Genomic DNA, 19,645 nt, shown 5'->3' with positions numbered 1-19,645 from the left:
ATACAACATGTGTATCTGTCAGCTCTTGATTCGCTGTTACTATCCACAAGCTATCAGTCTAAAAGATTTAACCTGTCCAAGGAGGGTTGCATTGTTGTATCTGAGTAAAATGAAACCGTTCAATCATATATGTAGTGCTAAAATCAGAAAAGAGGTTTTTCAAAGTCTTTTAAAGGTCACAAGAACTAAAAGTCAGAAAATGAATAAATTGAAAGGCTGTCTGGACTCTAGAAAGATAAAGATCTAAAGCACTCAAGGTTTTTAGGAAGCCCAGGATACAGTTCGGCTGTGAAATATAAGAGTTTAAGAAGCTTTTCTATGCTATGAAAGTTGTAATCTGTTACAACAACAGATGGTTTTGTAAGTGGTCTCAGGTGCGTACAGTCCAAGCAAGTACAACCCCCCCAAATATCTATCCCATATACCATAATCAGTGGAAACATGGGTAAATGCTTCAAGTTGCAACTCTAAGCCAAATCAAGGCCCTTGAGTGGTCTATTGATACTCAGAATAAAGTGAAAAAAATATTCTTTCAATGAAAGGCCTGCCCATTTACGCCCTGATTATCTTTTTCAATGGATGTTTGTGCTCGTTGTGCTCTGTGCCTTCTCTATAATGATAGAACAAAGCAAACATACATAACTAATTTGGTGTTGCAATAAATTAAGCTCTTAAAGTGAAAAAAAAAAACATTTGAGATATACAATCGCCAAATGATTGCATAAATCACATTTGTGCCATTTAGAAGTTGTTCCGGCCATGTTTTTGCTGTTAGATGTCAAAGCTGAAGTGTGTCATTTCTGTGGCACCAAACGGAATTACAGAAATACACTTTGTTTTCAAATAGCTTTCCCAAACACTCCCAGCCCCAGTAATTCCCAGCCCCAAAATCACATAATTGGTTAAGTCAATGTTGTTTTGTCAGGCATTCGGGCAGCTCAAACAAACAGATCAATATTTTAATAGATGAAATTACCTTGACATCACATCGCTAGCAACTACGATAATATGGAGATTCAATTCTGCCATTTTTAAGTGTCACAGTGTCAATGATTTGTTCCTATCAAATTAAAAACTGAAATGCAATTGCTGATTTGACATTACATTTTCACTGCAATCTTGAGGCAAGTTGGCCAATATTAAAATTAAAAAGCAACTGTAAAAATAAATAGCAAATATTTTTTTTTCTCCATTTTTTTTAATGTTAGCGCAATAAAAGTGACAGAATTAAAGTTCAAATTCAAAGTTTGATTTAGATTTTATTTTTGATTTTATTTGAGCTACTAACAGCAGAGGCAACTTGGACTTTTTAGAGCAGATACAATAACAGTGACAGTGAACCGTGAAATATCATCATTTCAGAATCAGCTTTATTAACATATATGCTTACACATACAAGGAATTTGTCTTGGTGACAGAAGCCTCAATTGCGCAACAATACAAAACAGCTACAAGACATAGATAATAATAAACGAAATTATATAAAAATGTATTTAAAAATATATACTTTTTTTAATTGAATAGAAAATAAAGTTTATATAGAATACACATATATATACATATATACATACATACACATATATACACATACATACATGCATGCATACATACACACAGTGTAAAGCTAAATACAAATCTGTTATATACAGAGCAAGGGAATGCAATGGCAGAAGAGATTATATGTGTTGGATAAATATAAAAAAGACTAGAAGGTGAATTGCACATATTTATTGCTCAATGGGGCGGCTTTATCTGTTTATGACATGGATAGCCTGAGGGAAAAAAACTGTTCCTGTGCCTGACGGTTCTAGTGCTCAGAGCTCTGAAGCGTCGGCCAGAAGGCAACAATTCAAAAAGGTAATGGCCAGGGTGAGTTGGGTCCAGAGTGATTTTCCTCACTCTGGAAGTGTATAGTCCTTGAAGAGAGGGCAGGGGGCAACCAATTATCCTCTCAGCAGTCTGAACGGTCCTTTGTAGCCTTCTGATATCCGATTTCGTTACTGAACCAAACCAGACAGTTAAGTGCAGAGGACAGACTCAATGACTGCTGAGTAGAACTGTATCAGCAGCGCTTATGTAAGGTTGAACTTCCTCAGCTGGCGAAGGAAGTACAACCTCTGCTGGGCCTTTTTCACAATGGAGTCAATGTGTGTCTCCAACTTCAGGTCCTGTGAGATGGTAGTGCCCAGGAACCTGAATGACTCAACCGCTGCCACAGTGCTGTTTAGAATGGTGAGGGGGGTGTTGGTGTGTTCCTCCTATAGTCCACAATCATCTCCACAGTTTTGAGCATGTTCAGCTCCAGGTTGTTTTGAATGCACCAGACAGCCATCTGTTTAACCTCCCTTCTGTATGCAGACTCATCATCATCTCACATGAGGCAGATGACAGTGGTAGTGTCTGCAAACTTCAGGAGCTTGACAGAGGGATCCTTGACGATGTAGAGGGACAAGAGTAGTGGGGGGAGCACACATCCCTGGGGGGCACCTGTGCTGATTGTACAGGTGCTGGAAGTGAATTTCCCCTGTCTCGCAAGCTACCTGTCCGTCAGAAAGCTGGTAATCCACTGACAGATAGACTTGGGAACATAGAGCTGGTGTATTTTAGTCTGGAGTATAGCTGGGATGATAGTGTTGAAAGCCTAACTGAAGTCCACAAAAAGGATCCTTGCAAATGTCCCCGGTCTGTCCAGATATTGCAGGATATGATGTTGAACAAACCCATGTTGACTGCATCATCCACGTTTGCTCATTAAGCAAATTGAAGGGGATCTAGAAAGGGTCCAGTGATCTCCTTCAGGTGGGCCAACACCAGTCTCTCAAATGATTTCATGACCACAGACGTCAGGGCGACATGTCTTTAGTCATTAAGTCCTGTTATTTTTGGTTTCTTTGGGACAGGAATGATGACACACATATCTTAAGTGCAGGTTGATTAGTAGGAGGGGGGGTTGCCGCAGGTGCTGATGTTTGTGTGAAGTGAAGGTCAGAGCAGGTGAGGGGTGTGAGAATGGGGCTATCAAATTTACAGTAAAACACATTCAGGTCATCAGACAGTTGTTGGTCTACCACAGGGTTAGGGGCAGGAGTCCTGTAATTCGTAAGTTGTTTCATGCCACTCCACACTGATGCAGGGTCGTTAGCTGATAACTTGTTTTTCAGCTTCTCAGAGTATCTTCTTTTAGCTACTCTGATTTCCTTATTCAGTGCGTTCCTGGCCTGATTGTACAAGACTTTGTTTAATTTTTACAGTGTATTTGTGTCAAATCCTGTGTTTGTCCTCATCCACTGATCCTGATGAAATAAAAAGCTCAAATCTCCAAAAATCTATTGAAAATCTGTCTCAAACCCATAAATAGCACTTTTTGTGCATTTTAGCTCAATTTGAACCAAGCACTCATTGAAAGCGATTTTTCTAGTGTGGCATAAGAACCCAGAAGCACCACTGCGGAGCATTTGTTTGTAAGCAATAACTTAATCTATAATGCCTCAGATATATAGTGTTCACAGAATGGTTTACTTATAGTTGCCCTTACTATAATCTTGAGTTTGTTGCAAAATTGCCACAAACTTGCTGCAGATTCCCCACTGATCATTTTCACATGTAAATTAGCTTTTGGGCAAACTTGTGGCACATTATCAATTGTTGCCAAAACTTTGCTGCAAGTTCACCAGAACCAGTGAAGCGCTGCAAACTTCTGGCAAACATTTATGACGAATAACAAGATCATTTGCATGTGCAACTAGCGATTGAGTTTGCCAGAACTCTAGATTTCTAGAACTCTAGATCTTTGTAAGGTGTCCCTGCATGTTAAGCTGGTATATGAGAAAGAATTTTAGCACGGGAAAAAGTTACATGCTTCAGCTTTAAAGAAAGGAACGGGGCCCTTTCAACATTAGCTTCTTTTTGCTAATACTGTTTGAAATTCTCTCCAGAAAGCATAAGAACATCTGATTTAAAAAACAAATCAGATGTTTGTTGATCTACATCAATGCAGCTTTCAGGTATTTTTCATTATGCATTTTTCTCCTGTCAGTCTAGCTAGCAAAACAGGTGGGAGCGCAGAGCTAGCCAGGAGCGGTTTACTGTCAACAGCACCGAATTTATATTTGCTTCAGTAGTCCGTCAGCTCCATGGGCCTAGTCAGGCAAGAAGATTGTCTCAGTGTAACTATCGCCATCTGCCAAGAGCTAAAAAATCTTCCCTCAGCAGATAAATACAGAACAGTTTGGTGTTGATCCTCCTAATCTTTGTGACAGGACTGACTTAAAGGTGTGTCTAGCCAACGGCATTAGACGTGATATGCTATCATTGCTGAAACTGCTTTGTGCCATTTTATCCTTTGTGTCATGGATTTTAAGGAATGTTGGAGTAGTTCTTTTTAGGCCTGCTCTTTTTTGGTATTGTTTGTTTTGTATGTAATCCCTGCTGAAAAAAAGCAGCTTAAACCAGCCTAAGGTGGTTAGCTGGACTCCAATCCTGGTTTTACAGGGGTTGTGGGCACTTGTCAGCTGGTCAGGCTGGGAGTCGCATTGGCTGACCAACTAAACCAGCTAACCCCCAGCTTAGCTAGGCTAAACGAGCTAACCAGTTGGCAGATCTTTGTATTTATATCACCCACAAGTGTATTTGAAGTACCACTTTAAATAACAGAAAGAATGGTCACCATAAACAGGCTTGACTAGGGTATCTTTTTTGGATCAATATATTTGCACATGAGTTTTCAGAGGATTTGAAAGCCAATGGAGATTTACTCGGAAGAACATCTCCCTTATCCTTTGCTGATCCAAGGCCCTCTGTTTCACGCCTACAGTAGATAAGATAAATGTTGACCCAGAAAACTAAAATCTCTCCTGCAATTTTACTGGTGAAAAAAACACTCAATATCCCCTTTGGTTTAGTTTTACACTCGTAAACTCACATTAGTGTCTCCTTACTTCTTGCTTCTGACATTTGTTTATGAATAGAGTAAAGGCAAGTTATGCTTTACAAGAGCTTGCCATATCATTACGTCTATATTTGAACTGTGCCATGGGGGATATTTTTATACAGTATATATCCGGATCTGACCTGATTCCACCAGCAAGTGCAAACTCATTTCACTGCTGTCATGGTGTGAATGTGGAAGTCCAGTGACACACAGCCAAGCCAAACTCTCCAGTAAGCCATTACCAAAGGTCACCCAGACAAGCCATATGATTTTCAGAAGTTAGATGGATTGTGCTAGCCGGTCACTTATCACACCTTGAACATGGGCAGATTGGTTTGAGCAGCAAGGGAAAGATATCCTGTCCCATATTGGAAAACTTTATCAAAAAATCTATTTATTCAAGATGTTGAGAGCACTAGCTGAGATTTTCTACCTGAGCATTCACAAACATTAAAATGCATGGACATATTTGAAACTTAGTTCAAATAAACATGTAATATTGCTTTAGTATTGTGTTAGTGGGCTTCCAGGCATAGTTGCAGACAATGCTTCACCATGAACCTCTGTAAAGGAGTGTATAAGCATACTTGATATTCTTTTCCTATTGTGGACTACCTGTTTGATGTGATTTTGCATTACCCCTTCGAGAGACAGCTCACCCAACAGTGGAAATTCTGATATCATTTACTCATTCTCAGGTTGTTCCAAAACAATATGACTTTCTTTTTTCTATGGAACACAAAAGATGATGTTAGGAAAAGCCTCAGTTGCCATTCACTTTTTTTTCATCTTTTTATACAGTATATACTGTGTGTGTGTGTGTATATATATATATATATATATATATATACACACACACACACACACAAAACATTAAAACCATCTATCTAATATTGTGTAGGTCCCCCTCGTGCCACCAATACATCGCCAACCCGCATCTCAGAATAACATTCTGAGATGATATTCTTCTCACCACAATTGTACAGAGTGGTTATCTGAGTTACCGTAGACTTTCTCAGTTTGAACCAGTCTGGCCATTCTCTTTTCAACACCTCTGTCATCGATAAGGTGGTTCCATCCATGGAACTTACGCTCACTGGATGTTTGTTTTGGAACCATTCTGAGAAAATTCTAGAGACTGTTGTGTGAAAATCCCAGGAGGTCAGCAGTTACATAAATACACAAACAATCATCAATACGATTATCTAATCAGCCAATCATGTAGCAGCAGTGCAGTGCATAAATTATGCAGATACGGGTCAGGAGCTTCAGTTAATGTTCACATCAACCATCAGAATAGGGACAAATGTGATCTCAGTGATTTGGACTGTCGCATGATTGTTGGTGCCAGATGGGCTGGTTTGAGTATTTCTGTAACTGCTGATCTCCTGGGATTTTCACACACAACAGTCTCTAGAATTTACTCTGAATGGTGCCAAAAACAAAAAAACATCCAGTTCTGCGGATGGAAACACCTTGTTGATGAGAGAGGTCTTATAGAATGGACAGACTGGTCAGAACTGACAAAGTCTACTGTAACTCAGATATCCGCAGTGTAAAATTGTGGTGAGAAGAATGCTATTCTGAGATGCATGTTGCCGCTGTTTTGGCAGCACGAGGGGGGGGGCTACACATTATTAGGCTGGTGGTTTTAATGTTGTGGATGATCGGTGTACATACTGTGTACACAATGAAAGTGAATGGTGACTGAGGCTGTCATTCTGACTTACATCTCTTTTTGTGTTCCACGATCAAAATTGTTTTATCTTTGGGTGAACTATCCCTTTAACAATTTTCAATTCTTTTACATACCTCTTTCTGTATAACTCTTTCTTATAACATAAGAAATGCATAAAGTGTCTCCTGTTGGTATTGCATTGAATTGATGAGTTGGTACAAGATTACTTGATAACACGTTACAAAAGAAGAAGTAAAAGCTGTGAGGAAATATGGTAAACATGTAGAGAAGTTACAGCTTCATCTATTACAATAGAGATTTATATCTTAGACTTTAACAGATTAATGTACTACTCTGGTATTAATGGGTATTATCTACAATAAATGAAGTTTCTTAATGCTACAGCTGATCATTGGAAAATGTAGCTTGTTACTGGAAAAGCTGTACTATTACTACTGTCACGCTAGTGAAAAATATTTAAATTAGCAGCACCGCTACTTTTAGTTCGCTTCTAAGCTACACTGTGAAAATATTGGGCTTCAGACTAAAACAAGCTTTTTTCATCTTCATTATTAATGCATATGGTGTACTAAACACATGCAAACAACTACTTCCAGAATGAGGTGTTTCCTGAGCCTCTGTTTACCTGGACGCGGGTTGGCGGGAGACTGCTGGATGGCAGTACAGAGAAAGATGGGAAGGAGCTGGTGTTGGAGCGAGTCCCTGCAGAACTCAACGGCTCCATGTACCGCTGCACAGCTCAGAATCCACTGGGCTCTACTGACACACACACACGCCTCATTGTTTTTGGTAAGTGTCCTCAAAACACCCACACACTCATATATTTCCTAAATACTCTGAAAGACAATGAAAGGCTTGTTTTCGAACCAAGTCTCATAGAATGAACTTTACTGTAACTACTTTGCAAATTGACTTTTACGTGCCACTTTCACATTTCGCCTCAGTTTCCTGGTGAAATAAACACTAGAGGCGCCACAACATCTATGTGTTTTCTTCACTTTTACATAAATCACAAGTACATTGGCTGATTAAGACTTTATAAACACTTATTGTTCTATAATGGGGCGGTTGTGGCTCAGATGGTTGAGCGGGTTGACCACTAATCACAGGGTTGGAGGTTCGATTCCTGGCCCTCATGAATCCACATGTCGAAGTGACCTTGGGCAAGACACTGAACCCCAAGTTTCTCCCAATGGCAGGCTAGTGCCTTACATTGGACTTGGTGTTTGAGTGTGTGTGTGTGAATAAGCCACAGTGTAAAGCAATTTGAAAACCTCTAAGGTTCAAAAAGCGCTATATAAGTGCAGAACATTTACAATTTTACCATTCTATTACTCACATATTGTTATGTTATGATGTAGAGCACTTTTACTCTAATGTATCATATGAAAAATTTTACATTTTAACCTTTTATTACAGACTCACCTACATTTACAAACTTATTTTAATGTGATAAGCTTGCACTGTAGCTTGCCTGATAAAGTGTTAAACTTTGGAGTCCGCGGTTCAAGCCAGGCCAAGCACGCAAGCTGACACATGAGACGAAAGTGTCATAGAAGCAACACAAAATAATGACATGGATGCTTAAACTTTGGATGCTTAAACTTTTTTGCTTACAATTTTTAGATTAGAGAGGTACGCTTTAATCCTTAAAACTTCTATCTAACATTCACCTTAAAAAACGCATCTGATTATGTTTTTGGAGCCCCCCGCTGGACATTTCACTGGGAAACTGGAAGGAAATTCAATGTTTTACAATTCATTGTAAAATGAATACATGTCAGCTTAAGATCCCCCTCCAACAGTTTTATCCGTCTGATGTAACTCATCAACATCTTTATAATATAAAAATATCCTCTGGTGATTCTTGCTGTGACTGTGAATTCCCTCTGTGAATTTACCTGTCCATCCTGTGCTGCTGAAGCAGATGCTGTGTCCAATAAGTCTTGTCTTTGTTTTCATTGATGTTGGAGGGATTGGTGTTTCATTGATGCTGACGCTGTTGTGTGTGTTCGTGTGGGTGTTTTAGCTTTCGAGGTTGTCATGGTTTATGAGAGATCTGCCTATAGCACGAGCACAGATCTAATCAAAGATGAGCTTTGGAAGATGAAGGACGGTTGGTGCTCCTCTTGATAATATGAATGACAGCCATGGCTGAGGGAACAAGCAACAAGCTGAATGCAGTTCAAAAACAGCCGTGAACACACAATCGCACCCATTATCTTCATGGATAAAAAAAAAGAAAAAAGGGTCTGATAATTAACTTAAAACATTTTTTAACCCCAAAACACTCTACGCAAGTTGACGCAGAGTGTAGAAGAGTATTTCTTTTTAATTTTTAATTTCTTGTCATTAAAAATAAAATGCTTTATATAATATAGTAAACATGTGAACAAATGGTTTATGTCTACTGTACTATATTTGTTTTATTTATTCAATTTTTATATAGCTATAAAAACGAATTGAATGATATCAGCAGACCGGTTTGCCTATATGACATGTTTGACATCTCAGTCATCGTGCTCCGCACTATGAGTATACAAGTTTATCGTGGTGCTTTTGTGATAGTTTGGCTGTCTCTTTCAGTAAAAAAAAATATTATATGCCTGAAAAGACTGTTTGAGTTGCTGTTTGTGTGAATGAAAACCACATATGCACCTAAGTAGATGTGGCTGCATGCATGGGAAGATTGCGTTTAAATATGATGGCTGTGCATATACAAGCTGTGAACTGTTATTGTGGTACTTTGGTGACAATTTGACTGTATGTTACATAAAATAAACATAGCCTATTATGTGTTTGACGAATGACAACAGCTACTAATATAAACAAACCTTTCAGCATGCCTCAGACGAAGATCGCGTTTGATGCCTTGACTGTGCGTAGACTTACTAGTACATCTTACATATTATTAAAAAAAAATAAAAAATTACATCAAACTGAATTGAGTCATATTTAATAATCGTATTTATTATAACTAAATTGTAGAATTTAAGTTTAATTAAATACTGTATGCTTAATTTCTAATATGTGCATTTACTAAACAGTAATCAGTTTAGAAATTTGTCACAGGTAAAATACATCAATCTTAAAAAATGCATTTATCGGGGCCTGGGTAGCTTAGTGAGTATTGACACTGACTATCACATCTGGAGTCGCTAGTTCAAATCCAGGGTGTGCTGCGTGACTCCAACCAGGTCTCCTAAGCAACCAAATTGGCCTGGTTGGTAGGGAGGGTAGAGTCACATGGGGTAACCTCCTCATGGTTGCTATAATGTGGTTCTCGCTCTTGGTGGGGCACGTGGTGAGTTGTGCATGGATTGATGATCTCAGACGTAGAGGCAACTAAGATTCGTCCTCCGCCACCCAGATTGAGGCGAGTCACTTCGACACCACAAGGACTTAGAGCGCATTGGGAATTCCAAATTGGGGAGAAAAGGGGAGAAAATATTTCAGACTGATCTCATGAAAAGTATACGTCGCTGTGGCAATATTTTTGCTATGAAATAATGTGGTGCAATACACGTACCGTGGCGGTTTAGAAGTGAAATGTCCACTGTGCTCTTAAAGAGAGTTAAATGTTCCCCAAACAGATGAGGTTTTTAAGGTTAATGCTCTATCAAGATTTAAATCAACAAAACCAAAGTCCCTACCTTAAACCTGAACCGTACCGATAGTTTCAGAAAAGCAAAAAGAAAATGTGAGATGAAAAACACAATTGCTGAAGCAACCACAACAATTTGTGGTGCTTCTATGACACTACTATCTGTTAAAATGTGTAGCCGTACAAGTCATGCACTATACTGAAAGTGTTTTGATGTCATAAGACAGCAGGGTGAGAAAAACATGTTTGTGAACAGACAATCTGCACTTTACGAGTTTTACTCGTAATTTGTGAAAATGAAGAAAAACAATGTTTGCGGTAGCACAGCTAGTTTTCATTTCACCAGGAAACTGCTACAATATGTACAACAAGCCACATAAAAATAATTTTGCATAAATGTTGGTATAGGAACGTGTTTATATGAGGCCAAGTTGTTTTATTTCTTTGGTCATATCTGGGGGCTACAGTACAAAGTGAGCCAAGACTGCAACTGGTGCCCCTTCAAACAATAGGTGCAAATCACCACTGCACAAAATTAAGCATGCTGAGTGCAAGCAAAGACTCCATTACCTTTTTTTTGGTAAAATCCCAGATCCATATTGGACAAGTTTTCCATCACACCCTCCATACAGTCTCTCATTTCATTTGTACACATTTATAATACATTGGGTAGAGCACTTAGGCCGTTTGCTGTAAAGCAGCTCTTTGGTGAAGGCTATGCTGGGCACTGGGAGATATTGTGTACCGTTAAGGCATGATGAACCTCATGTCATCATCTGGCTCAATAAGTTCTTGCTTGTACAATTTGCCTGTGCTTGAGTCTAAATATGGGTGGCAAGTAGAGGAGAATGGTGACTAAGAGCCTTTGAACTGGACTACTTCTGACCCATTTCAAAGGCCATTTATTAAATCCCATCAGCTGTATTAAAGAACAAAGATGAGCATTTAGGAAAAAGGAAGCTAATAACGTCAGGTCTTGTTTATAGATTTATTTATTTTTATTTTCCAGCTATAGTATCATTTGAAGGGGAGGCATAGTATTTAAGGAGATCTAGAATGTATTTTTATTTAAAAAAAATTTTTTTTGAGTTTGCATGTCTGTCACAAGAAAGCTTGAAAAATTTAAAAGGTTTCTGTTTTAGGTGGGTCTTACACTGAGGGTGGCTTAGAATAGAAGTGAATTTGCAAAGTTTGCCTGCCGATAGCTCTTTAAAGTCTCTTCATCCTTCATTAGACCACAAACCTATGATGTTATCTTTGTTACATCCACTAATACACTCTTTTTCTCTCCCTATCTCCACCTCTTTATCTCCGACTCCCCCATCTTGTCTGTTTCACAGAAAACCCCAGTATGATGAAAAACACACAGAACCCGAACAGTAAGTGTTTGAACATCTGAACGATTAGATTCCTAGGCTGTGTAAAAAGCCTTCTGCTGCCTCTTTTGTGAAGGCTCCTTGATGAATTCAAAATGACAAGAGAGCAGCTCCATAGCGCTTGCTTCCTATGCATGGTATAATTACAATATTGCAAAATGAAGACTTTTCAAAAATGTAATATTACAGTTATGCAGCAAGATCAGATCTTGCTATATATCTGGCAGCCATATCACCCTGCATCTCTTGCCTGGTTGCCCAATAAAGCTAATCTGGGAGACATCCTGGGGAAAACCAAGGCTGCTGCTGGAAGTGGTATTAGGGAGGCCAGCAGGGAGTGCTCACCCTATGATCTGTGTGGGTCCTAATGCCCCAGTATAGTGAAGGACACACTATACTGTAAAAAAGCACCGTCTTTCGGATGAGATGTTAAACCTAGGTCCTGACTCTCAGTGGTCATTAAAAATCCCAGAACACTTCTTGTAAAGACTTAAGGGTGTAACCCCGGTGTTCTGGCCAAATTCCCCCCATTGGCCCCTATCTATAATGGCCTCCTAATAATCTCCATCCCTGAATTGGCTACATCACTCTACTCTCTCCTTTCCAATAATAGCTGTTGTGCGGTGGGCGTTCTGGTGCACTATGGCTGCTGTCGCATCATCCAGGTGGATGCTGCACACTGGTGGTGGTTGAGGAGATTCCCCCTTTACTATGTAAAGCACTTTGAGTGCCTAGAAAAGCACTATATAAATGTAAGGAATTATTATATATATATATATATATATATATATATATATATATATATATATATATATATATATATATATATATATATATAGTTATTTTTTTTCTCTGCTCAAAAATATTTCGTCCCTTAGATATTGCTCTTGTGTAGGACATGCTCCCAAACCTATACTGTCTATAGTGACGTCGGATTTGTCAGCGAATCGTTATTTTGAATCAGTTCTTAATTAGTTGAAACGGTTCAGGAATTGGTCTAAATTATTTATTAGCTAATCGTTCTGAATCTAAATTATTTTTAAAAATATGTATCGGGGACTCAAAATTCCCTGGCAAAGTCATGGAAAGTATTTGGTCAAAAAGGGTGGGATCCCTGGAAAAGGGTTGGAAAATTATGAAAAAAAACCCATAATAAATATTTTTTATATAAGCCTAAACTACACGAGATCAAATATCAGATTGTGCTATAACGCACTTAATTTTTTGTTACTCTGAAAGAAGTAGCACTTATTTTAGGGTCATTAGTTATTTAATTTCTTATAAATATTATGTAAGGGCTAATGTACAGTCTGCTGTTTGTTATCGCAAAATAAACCCAGACAGGGTGATCGGGAACCTGACGCAAACCGGTTATTTTGCGATAACAACCACCTGACTGTAAATTATCCAGCTTATTACACAACTACTAACCAAATGAATAAATACATGGACATAAAATATTGATTTGTGCGGTTGTTACTCAGAAATATCAAACCGCTAGATGGCGCCATTGACCAGTCAGAATCGAGTATTCCAGAGACCTGCGTAATAAGCATATATATGTACTGTACGTAATTCTAGGCAAGGCAAGTTTATTTATATAGCACATATCATACACAATGGCAATTCAAAGTGCTTTACATAAAAATGATAACTAAAATACAAGATATATAATATAAAAATGAATAAGAATATAAAGTAGTAAAATTATTTTTAAAAATGTAAATAAAATAAAATAAAGATAAAATGATGCAGTGCAATCAGTAAATGCAGCACAGTCTTCAGACAGTAATTGCACAATTAAACAGATGTATTTTAAATCTGGACATGAATGTGGCTACTGTTGGAACACACCTGACCTCTTCTGGAAGCTGGTTGCAGCTGCAGGTGGCATAATAGCTAAACGCTGTCTCACCTTGTTTTGGTATATCTAACTGATTTAATCCTAATTATCTGAGAGGTCTGTTAGGTTTATATTCAACAAGAATGTCTGCAATGTATTTAATATTCTAATATTAACACATTATATGTTTCTAAGGTCACCAGGAGTCTGTGGTTTTTGTGTACGTGTGGTACTCAATTGTATCCTAAAAATGAAAATGTGTGACTGTTTGCACTCTCAAATACAGTATGTGGTTTATGCATGAGTGAGGCCTGATGCTTTATTAGCACTGTTCTACTTTGTGTTTTCTATCTTCTGGTCTTTTTAAATTCTCTGTTTCTCTCTCTGAGACAGCACACTCTGATTTTTATTGTCTCTGGCCTCCCGTCGTCCCCTCCTCCTCTGAAGAGGCCATGTGTCTTCCAAAACCTTGTTGCTTTTATCATTTAGAATATAGAAGTGAGCCATCACTTACCAATGCACCAGCGAGTCCACAGCAAATATAATTCAGTGATGGATTACAGTTGTTTTATACATTCAGTGCAGGCTCATTTACAGTTTCTTAGAGACTCTTATTTAAAGATGAAGAACTGTCAGACAGAGGGGTGGAAAGTGGCATCTTTCTCTTTTTTTTTTTTACTCCGTGTTATTTTTTTCTGTTCTTTCTTTTCTTTGCTCTCTGTATCTCTCTTTCTTTTCATCCTAAATCTCTACCACACCTTCCTCTGCTCCACCGCATCTACGGATGTACATTTGAATATGCAAATTCAGCAGGGCAGGTGTCTAAGAGCAAGGACAGAATCAGGTCAACGTGAGCGCTGCTCTTGAGGCGAGCCTCAGATGCCCCTCGTATGCAAGTCAAATGGCTTGTAGAGCAAGATCCCTGTAGGTCACCATGTCTGACATGTGTCTGAATCTCAAAAACACCTTCTTGACTCACGGGATAACACCCTAAAAACCTGCAAATGGTCTGAAGCCTGTAATGATAGTCTATCAGGAAGACTTGCAGACTTGAGTGAAATTTAAGATGACATTTATTTGATGAAAATAATGTCTCTCTTTGGCGTAGGCCCCATCTGGCGGCCTGAAGAAGTTGTACTCGGAACCATCATATCCTGCAGGAGATAGGAGGCAGGGGCGAGGAGCCTACCCCCATGCAGGGTGGGACTCAACTGGTGGTGGAGGTTGCCGTGTTAGCACACTGAAACATCAATGTGATAGATTGTGAGCAGACTTATAAAGCAATGGCTTACATGTGATTGGCTGGAAATTATCCCGCTAATGGTGCGATGATGTACAGCTGCTAGTCTTCCAGCTAGAACTACGCTGCGCTTCCATTTCTTGCTTTTTGTTTTTTGTATTTCTTGCTTTGCTTATGTTGAAATTTATTTTTTGTGGTAATCAACATTGCATCACAAATGCTGTCGACTGAGCTTCACTTGTATTGAACCCAGAATATTTCTTTAAGAAGGAATGTTTTTGCCGAAAGCAGCGTACTGTAAACACAAACGCCATTTTCCTTTATGGCATTGAAGGGATTAAGAGAAGGCAGTTTCACACATAGAATTCTGCTGGAGAACGTGGCTTACAGTATGTGGCCATGTATATGCATATGCAGAATTCCCACAGGTTTTTGAAGATGTGCGTATGCACTCAAGTGCGGCGGGGAAATCCCAGCAAATTATATAAGAGGGAAACCCCACTATTGCAGCGCAATGCAGCTGCAGGTCGCAATGGAAAATTAAGGAAACAAACACATAAGCAACTGTGCAACATCTTGAAATAAAGGGAAGCAATGCAGGACAAAACGTTGCGAAGTTTGCCTCAGACAGGGTCTTTTGTTATTTACACCAGTGGCTGTGGAGAAAGTTGCCACTGATCGAGCCGCATTTATACAGTTGTGAAGAGAAAGCCTCTTGTGGCTATACTTTTAAAACTGTGTGTATTTTAGCGTTTATGGATTGGCCCCATTGACTTTCATTGTAAGTGCCTTTCTTGAACTTCTATTAAAAAAAAATTTTGTAAGGAGGGGCAATAATAAATAATATTTTGTGGCAATCAACATTACAAATGCTGTCGATTGTACTTGGAGCATTCCTTTAAAGCAGTTCTATGGACATGGGTTTCAACCACCCAAAAAGTAGATTAGGACTGAGGTGTTATGGAAGTATTTCTGCCTAATACTAATTACTCTATTTCCTTTTTCAGATGGAGGGCCTGGTTTGCACAAGCTTGGACTGATAATACTGCCTATTGTTCTCATAGTGACTGTTGAACTGACGTGAATATCTTCAATTCAACCACACACAAATACACCTCCTCTCCAGTCCGCCACACACACACTCACTCACACACACACACACACACACACATACACATACACACAAGCCTTCTCTAAACCTTGCATCCCTCAACAGGGGGTGCACCACCGTTTTTTGAGAAAAAAAAAAGTGCAAAAAATGTATCCAGATGATGATATCCCTGATTAAAAAAATAAAATACAAAAAAAACTGAATATGAGAACAAGAACCTCCTTTTGTCCTCCCCTTTCCAAACAGACACGTTTTGGGGTTTTGCTTTATTTTCCCATTGAACTTGCCCGTCAATCCACAAAAATCTGCCATTCAGAAAAAAAAAGGAAATAGGAGAAGAGCTTTGGTTTCAAGATGAACGCAGATGTCATGCACTGCGGTCTGGAGAAAAGGCACTTAATAAATGTTGACTGTCATTCAAGCTGTCCTCAAGACACGTCTAAAGAATACTGCACACTGGCAAATACAGGACTCAAGCGACCCCCTTTTTGAGGACCATCTGATCTTGACCTTTATGCCATTTGTGTTTTTGACCACAGTATTTTTTTCATTACATTTTCTCGAATTGCTCTCGGCTGGAATGTAATAAAAAAAAAAGTGACAATTCTAAATGTCCTGTGACATTTTATTGCAAAGACATGGGAGATCCTCTTTTTAAGTGTATTTTGTGTACATCCCTGTAAATAATGAAAAGTATATTACAGAAAAAAAATAAATAAATAAAATGAATAGGGGCTCGGGATTTTGGGGGTGAGATTCAAGGGGGTTAGCAGCTAATGGCTTTATCACATGCTTCCAGTCATCTCCAATGGCCAACTGAAATCCAACTCAACTGAAGTCAACTGAAATCCCATGCAGGCAGTGATAGAAAGCAGTGAAATCAGTGGCCTTTCTGATCTGATTACATGTGTTCAGTATCTAAAACATCTGTGTGACTGTTCAGCCGCAAATGACTCTTTTCAGGGTTGTTGTGCATTTGTTGTTTAAAGATGGTTTCCCGTCCTCATCTGTTTGTCGCCTTCCTGTCCTTAAGTTCTTGTCGCATTTTCATTAATCTGCATCGTGTACAGTCCTTTTCTCTGATCTAACAGTTACTGCTGGCATCATGGCCACCATTACGACCCTCCCCTCCACCATCTCTCAAAGGAAGCTCAAGTGAAGCCAAGTGTAAACAGGGTTGTTGCATTTGTTTCATATCAACTGTATTAAAAAATGGAGATGATCAACTTAACACAACTGGAGTGTGATTGTCCTTTAGATGCTTTGTTTCAAAGATTTCTTCTCGCTCAGCAACTATACACCACATGCTAAGACCTATCTGGTTGACTAGCCTCAGTATTGTCCATACGAGTCAATGCTATGTAATAATATTATGAAATAATAATAATCATCAATTCAGATTTGACTTTGCTTTGTGAATTCCTCTCGATAACACTCAAATGCTTGAGTTTTTCTATTATATAATTTTTTTTGTTGCAGTGGCATGATGTCACCCAGAATCATTGGATCTGTTCCAAAACCTAGTGAGCTGCTTTGCAGCCTACTGTCTATATAGTCTGCTGTATTCTAAGGCAGCTTAAACGGAACCTCATAAATGAGTCATTTGGAACACTCTAGGCAGCAACTCACAGCTAGCGCTCCGCATGTGATGCGCATGAGAGACTCACAGTTGATTCCAATAGCGTTTGTTGTTAGCATGTTGCTAAGCTAGCAATGTGATACTGTAACAAGCATGAAAAGCACACACAAATATAATACAGTGCATTTTTTATTATATTGAACAACATTTATTGATACTTATTTATAAAATGTTCAGTATTGCACTGCAAAAAAAAAACATCCTCGCATAATTTTGTCTTGTTTTACCAGTAAATAATATCATAACATTTTTAAACAAGATAAGTTTGCTTAAGAAGCTAAGGAACCTCAAAGAGGACAGGGCTGGCATTTTTTCCAGAAATAGTTTTTTGTGCTCTCGCAATACGTTTTGTGTTCACACACAATCAGTTTTGTGTTCCTTCACAATAATTTCTATCTGCCCTTGCAATAAATTTACCATGATTTTACTACAGTAACCATATTTGAACCTTAATATTTGTATTAAAATCATAGTAATAATACATAAAAAAAAACAAATATGGTAATTAAAATGATAGTTTTGTGGTTATGGTTTTACTACAAATACAATGGTATTTAAGCTAAAAAAAAAGAATTAAAATTGTGTAAAACATTTAAGAGAATGTTTAAAATTGAGGTGTTTAAAAAGCGTGAATTAATGGGATGATAGGAACAGTGTATTATGTATATATGTTTGTACAAATGTATGTCAAGTCATTTTTATTTTTATAGCACTTTTCACAATGCACATTGTTTCAAAGCAGCTTTACAGAAAATCATGCATTAACAGAAATTAAACTGTAAGAAAGTCTTAGTCGTCATTGTGTAGTTTGATTAAATATGATTGTAAATTGTGTATTCAAATTAATAAATAACAACTGTATTTAGAACCCCAGTGAGCAAGCCGAAGGCGACTGTGGCAAGGAACACAAAACTCCATAAGATGTTGGTTAATGGAGAAAAATAACTTGGGAGAAACCAGGCTCACTGTGGGGGCCAGTTCCCCTCTGACTAACATCATGAATATAATGCCGATATTGGTTATTTATGTGCAGTGCAAATTATGGTTTAAAATGAGTAAACTAAGTAAATGTTAAGGTTCAGTGTTTAAAACAAATATTTTGTATGAACTGTAAGATTAATGACTAATGTATTTGATGTTTATTTTTCTGGTTCCGGCAGACATAACTAAAGCAGCCTAATTAAGAGTTGATGGATAAATTAGGTGTATGCCTGGCTAAATAGACAAGTCTTTATTCTAGACTTAAACTGAGTGTGTCTGCATCCCGAACAGTTAGAGAGACTATTCCCTAGTTTAGCAGCCAGATATGAAAAGGATCTACCTCCTTATGTGGATTTGAATATTATAGGAACTATTAACAGGCCAGAATTTTGCGATTGTAATGAACATGATGGAATAAAGCATGGTAGAAGGTCACTTAAGTAATGCAGAGCTAGACCATTCAAAGCTTTGAATGTAGTTAACAAAAACGTTTAATTAATATAAAATGTAACAGGTAGCCAATGTAACAACAATAAAATAGGGCTAATATGATCATATTTAACGGTTCTAGTCAGCACTCTGGCTGCTGCATTTTGAACCAATCAAAGTTTATTTATTAAACTTGATGGACATCCTACCAGTAATGCATTACAATAATTAAGTCTTGAGGTCATGAACACATGAATTAGTTTTTTGGCATCAGCAACAGAGAGCATGTGTTGTAACTTACTTATGAGGTGTAAGAATGCTGTTCTACAACATTGGAAATTAGATTTTTAATGGACAGATTGGTATTAAATATAACACCAAATTTCTTCACTGTAAAAGACAATGTAACAGTTCATCCATCAAGAGTCAAATGATATTTTAGCGGTTTATTTTTAGAGGTTTTTGGTCTAATAAGTACCTCTTATTTGTCAGAATTGAGTAGAAGAAAATTTCTGGCCATCCAATCTTTAATTTCATTGATACACTCTGATAATTTGTGAAATTGTGAAATTATGGTTTTGAAGAAATATAAATTTGGGTATCGTTGACATAACGGTGGAAACTTATTCCACAATTCCGGATAATATCTCCCAGAGGAAGATGTATAAATAGAAAAGCAGAGGCCCTAAAACTGATCCCTGTGGCACTCCATACATAATTTTTTTATTTGACAATTCCTCGTTTACATAGAAAAAGTGGTATTGGTCTGCTAATTAGGACCTTAACCATTCTA

The 19,645-nt window shown here is 38.0% G+C and overlaps 1 protein-coding gene across 2 annotated transcripts in view; it reads left to right on the top strand.

Moving 5' to 3' along the window:
• Positions 1-17,323, top strand: part of LOC127632838 (immunoglobulin superfamily member 21-like) — a 302,623-nt gene extending 285,300 nt beyond the window's left edge. For both annotated transcript variants that reach the window (XM_052111644.1, XM_052111643.1), the window contains exons 8-10: positions 7,226-7,418; positions 11,574-11,612; positions 15,700-17,323. In XM_052111644.1, coding sequence (XP_051967604.1) covers positions 7,226-7,418; positions 11,574-11,612; positions 15,700-15,776 — 309 coding nt within the window. In that variant the 3' untranslated portion in view covers positions 15,777-17,323. The remainder of the gene's footprint in view (positions 1-7,225; positions 7,419-11,573; positions 11,613-15,699) is intronic.
• The last annotated feature ends 2,322 nt before the right edge of the window (positions 17,324-19,645 follow it).

The sequence above is a fragment of the Xyrauchen texanus genome, chromosome 39 (genome assembly GCF_025860055.1).
Source record: "Xyrauchen texanus isolate HMW12.3.18 chromosome 39, RBS_HiC_50CHRs, whole genome shotgun sequence".
Taxonomy (NCBI): domain Eukaryota; kingdom Metazoa; phylum Chordata; class Actinopteri; order Cypriniformes; family Catostomidae; genus Xyrauchen; species Xyrauchen texanus.
Note: the sequence above shows the minus strand (reverse complement) of the source record. Positions and strands in the feature narration are given on the sequence as shown.